The sequence below is a fragment of the Cajanus cajan genome, chromosome 3 (genome assembly GCF_000230855.2).
Source record: "Cajanus cajan strain Asha chromosome 3, NIPB_CcT2T_4, whole genome shotgun sequence".
NCBI lineage: Eukaryota > Viridiplantae > Streptophyta > Magnoliopsida > Fabales > Fabaceae > Cajanus > Cajanus cajan.
The window spans coordinates 17,870,132-17,874,869 of record NC_138519.1 but is presented as its reverse complement, the minus strand read 5'-3'; the positions used below and the strand labels follow the sequence as shown (position 1 = coordinate 17,874,869).

Here is a 4,738-nt window from a genome sequence, read left to right as displayed (position 1 = left end):
TTATACCTTTGATGTAAATGGAATAATAACGAACATTAGCCCCTTCTCATATGCCTACAACATGGAAAACAATTTGATAAGAAAATGACCAATTTAAGGGCCATCTGCTCCTGAAATATATTCAATTTGGAAATTACCTCTATAATCAAAGACTTTGGGTCTATTTCACGAGCTATCAAAACCTTATTACGGCCAATTGTTAACTTCCCAAGCCAACTCCGCAAATTTTTAAGCAAAGAGCGTTCTTCTAAATTTGATTTTAAGAGCTCTGATCCTAAAAGAGCCTGAAGAATATTCAAACACCAAGTATGATTTCATATTATCAACACAACTTGTCAATTCAATCAAGCAGGGAACAGAAATAAGGCTCAAACCTTGCAATTTTCATAAATTGCCTGCACAATCTCTTTGTTTAAAGCCTTTGAATTAACCTTATCCATGAATTTCAAGTACAAGTCATGGAAATTTGGCTCAATGCTTGCTCTAGAAATAAATAACAAATGGTATAAATGAAGGTACCAATATATATAGCATGCCCCATATCTCTACATGGATGCAACTGTTTTAAGCAATTACATGATACATGACTTGACTTATGAATCATGCTAACCTTTTCATAACCATATACTGTGCAAACCATAGTACTGCTCTTTCAAAATATCAGCAAACACTTTTGCTTTGTCTTCAATATTAGCAGCAGAAACATTATTAATTATAAATTTTATCTTTTCTTGAACATCTGAGTCTGGAGCCTATTAACATAATAAAAAATTAGGGTTAAATTACTCCAAGTAAAGGAAATCAAAATTTAGATTTGTATAAGATACTAAATTAAAACTAGTATTTTAGTTCATGCATTGTACCAGTTAAATAATTTTAGGATCACAATTATTTATTTTGAAAAGTGAAAAATTATTAATATCATATAATTAAAGTAAATATCTATCATATGACCTTGACAAAATTTAATAAATTTGTATACAGAATAATATCAAATATACTTAATAAAATCATTGTCAACATAATAATTAAAATTCAATAATAATTTCATTTATCGATGACAATAAAGTGTAAGAAAATTAAATAGAGAGAATACTTTGTTATCCTCATAATTAGGAGAAAGAATAATCATAAGCCATTTTAAATCAAAGAAATGTAAACCGGTATGAAAGTTAAAAGAAATAAGGATAGTCTATCCCCAAGAAATTAGAGAACATCTCCATGAAATAATAGATGAGGGACCTGTTACTTTAAATAAGGATAGAGATGAAAGAATCAGGAGATAAGGGATAAAGAAGCCATTTATAGGAGAGAGATTTTTGAAACCACGAATACTTGCATATAGAGAGTGTGTAGTTCATCTCTACTTAATTAGAAAATTTAAACAAAATCAAATGTGAGGGAAAGTGTAGCTCTCACAAGCTAGATGTTTTTTTTTGGTAAACAAAGATATCCCTTAGGTGAAACATGAAACTCTTCAAAATTATTTATAAGTAGATAAGTAAAATCATTGATAATATAAACAACTGAACGAATCAATTATCAAAACTGAAGAAAAGCAGCCAATCTGATTAATCTTTTGTACAAGGCTAGAGAGTACCTCAATATGACTTTCTATTTTCGTAGCAGCAGCAACCAAAGTTTCAGTGTTCAAGGCAGATCCAAACCCTACACCAGATGCACATATCAAAGGAGCACAACATATTTTCAGAAATAGAAAGCATAAATTTGTCTTTATGCAAAGCAACAGGCTATGTAACTGTAGAAACACAAGTGATAGAAATATACCAGTAGAAATAGATCCACGGGAAGGACCAACAAAACCAGGATTAGAAGAAAGCCTTGACGAGGTTCTGTCTGTACTATGTAACTGCAATTGTAGCAACAAAATTAAGTGAAAATATAAAATGATATGAGCACGAGCGATAGAATAAACATAGGAAACTGAGAAATTGAAGAGTAAAAACCAGAGAGTAATCTTCAATAGATATATGCAGCCTCTCCAACTGCTGAGAAAGTTGTCTAGAGGCAACCGAGTTGGTGTGGGATTTAAGAACCTGTAATCAGAAAAAGTGAGATGAAAATCAAATAAGATCAACAGGCAGAGAAACCAAATATTTAAAGTAGAACCTTCAAGAAGGTGGAAGTCGTCTCAGCATAGAGGCTCAGAACAGCACCAGACTGATGAAAAGATTTTCCAGAAAGGTTTTGTGATCCACCAAAATGGACATCCTTTAAGAACTTGAGGCACTCCTGCAAAGCCTAACAATGTCAGCCACTTTTTTGCTACAATAAACTCAGAGGAGTACACGTTGGAATGCACAAGTGACGAAACCAAAGACTGCATAAGACATTGTTTGGATAGAAGCTTAAAAGCATATTTAAGAGTTTTTCTATTGAAAAAAGTTCTTTATTTTCAATATAAAAACTCTCAAAAGCACTTTTAATTTATATTCAATTAGACTCTAAATCTGTGAAGTTAGTTTGTAAAAAAAATTAGGATCCAAAGAACGAGGAAAGGTATTATTGTTACCACAAAAAGGATGTCCTTGCTTCTAGTTAAGTTTCTATTCAACCACCTCTCGAGGTTAATGAATTTTTTTCTTGATGCCACTGCTGCTAACCTTATACTATAATAAGAGGGCATAATTTCCACCACGGATGATAGAATCTATAAACCACCAAGAAGCATGAGTTAAAAATGGCAAAAGATTGTAAAAAAGAAAAGAGATTGGCATTTGTGAATCGTGAAGACAAACTTGAAGGCTTCTTGCAACTAAGGGCTCAATGAAGTGAGATTCGCTTATTATTAAAACATATTAAGAAAGCAAATTGAGTCTAGATCAATATATAAGGTGAGGATTGCTATCTCTTTATATACTTTGCTAATGCCTTATTTCTATTTTGGCCACATCCACTAGTGATATATCTATATATAAGTGAGAAACAATTCTTATCTTACAAGGAGATTTTTTATTATGAACATAACTTAATCTTATAAAACTGGTTTATAAGATAAAAATTACTCTTTACTTATATATTCTATTAATACATTATTTCTATTTTAATCATATCAATAGTCAATTGTAATCCTCAAATATAACAAAATCAAGAAAACCATAACAACTTAGTGCAATCTATCTATCTATCAGGAAAATGATTGAAATGAATAAAAGTAAAAAAAACACACTTAAAAAGAGAACAACCTTTAACTCCCGACAGATGTCCACAATTCTTATAATGCTGCCCGCATCATTGTTTTGAGAATCCATAAACCCTTTCAAGACCAGATTGGGATTAACATGCCAAAGGTGTAGAATCATCCCACTGCCTACAACACTTTTTACTATCTTGGGAAAAACAATCAGAGATACTTCCCGTTGCAAGAGATAATAGGCAGTCTGCAAGAACAACAAATGTAAACTACATGAATCAAGAAAAGACATAGAATAGGTAATTGTTGAGAACCAACAAATATGAATCCATTAGATTGTACATTAATATGTGCCATCCCAAGAAGCAACACTTCAGGACAGTGTTTAAGAGGGTAATCAAGGATTGATCGAACATTATTGGCATGAGCCTTCTCGGCTAGCTGGCAGAGGACGTCTAAAAGGTCAAGACACAACCATGCACAGCAATGGAGTCAACCATTTTGAAGCTTGTGGCCATTAATTGCATCAACATATGCCTGCACAGCAATTTGTTGTCATAAGAATTTGGCGATAGGAACAAGAAACAATAATGGTCAACATAGATAAACTTCTCTAGAAATACTTTTAAGAGAGAAAAATATAAAATAAAAAAAAGTTTTTCATGAGTTAAAATTAGCTTAAATATAAGTTAATTTGTAGAAATTTTCTTTTTTATCAATTTTTCAAAAATCTTATTTTTAACTCATGCATCTCTTCAGGAAGCAATGGAGTCAAGGCAAAAGTTGGCTTGTCTTTGAACTTCACAAGTGATAATATCTGCATAAAGGAAACCATGTGCTTGGAAAGACCCTTAGACTGCTTTAGGAACATGATAATTTTGTGAATTTTCTCATTGCAACTCCAAGAACCAGGATTGGCAAACAATTCCTCAATCCGAGCCATGCAAAAAGATTTGCCTATACACAAGCAACATTTCAGGTCAAATATACTATATATAAATGGCAAAATATTATTGACACAGTATAGATAATATAGAAATGACCATTAACATTATTAGTCAAGTTAAATGTAACTTCATACTTACCACTCAGCCTGGCATCAGGATTCTCAGAATCAGATAAAACAAGACTGATAATAATTTTTTCCAATAAAGATAGCTTCAATCCGTTGCATAAACTTTCTAAAAGGCTTTCATTAGTTTCTTTATTCTTCATTGACTCAGAAAACTCTTTGCTGCAGGTTATTTGGTTCATGAGGTACTTAAGGACCGCCCCTCGAATTAGCTCATGCTCATCCATGTTTTTAGCAGCAGAACTAATCCCAATTCAGAGAACTGTCAGCAGAAAATAAAAAAGAATTAACAACCACCATGATGCAAATATACTAATTAATAAGGTCTGTTGGTAGCAAATTTTGCCTATTATTCCACATATTAGGGTAATTCAACGGGGAGCAAAACAAAAAGAGAGAGCACAGTAGAGGAGATAAACAAAGATGCATGTCCATAAGAATGCAGAAAAGCAACAGCATGCAAGATCACAAAGGAAGGCATGAATAAATACTGGTGAAATGTGTCATATTTT

At 32.3% G+C, this 4,738-nt stretch overlaps 2 protein-coding genes across 2 annotated transcripts; both read right to left on the bottom strand.

Moving 5' to 3' along the window:
• LOC145956114 (uncharacterized) lies at window positions 1-3,446 on the bottom strand. The gene is made up of 9 exons (XM_083071674.1): window positions 3,207-3,446; window positions 2,534-2,671; window positions 2,131-2,253; window positions 1,872-2,057; window positions 1,601-1,759; window positions 646-752; window positions 375-483; window positions 138-284; window positions 1-54 (listed from the first exon to the last, which is right to left on the bottom strand). The coding sequence occupies exons 1-9, from the start codon at window positions 3,444-3,446 to the stop codon at window positions 1-3; spliced, it is 1,263 nt and encodes a 420-aa protein (XP_082927800.1).
• Window positions 3,447-3,856: 410 nt separating this feature from the next.
• LOC145955642 (uncharacterized) lies at window positions 3,857-4,738 on the bottom strand. Its single transcript, XM_083070614.1, has 2 exons — window positions 4,240-4,738; window positions 3,857-4,111 (listed from the first exon to the last, which is right to left on the bottom strand). Exons 1-2 carry the CDS (start codon window positions 4,451-4,453, stop codon window positions 3,870-3,872), a joined length of 456 nt encoding a protein of 151 aa, XP_082926740.1. The 5' UTR covers window positions 4,454-4,738; the 3' UTR covers window positions 3,857-3,869.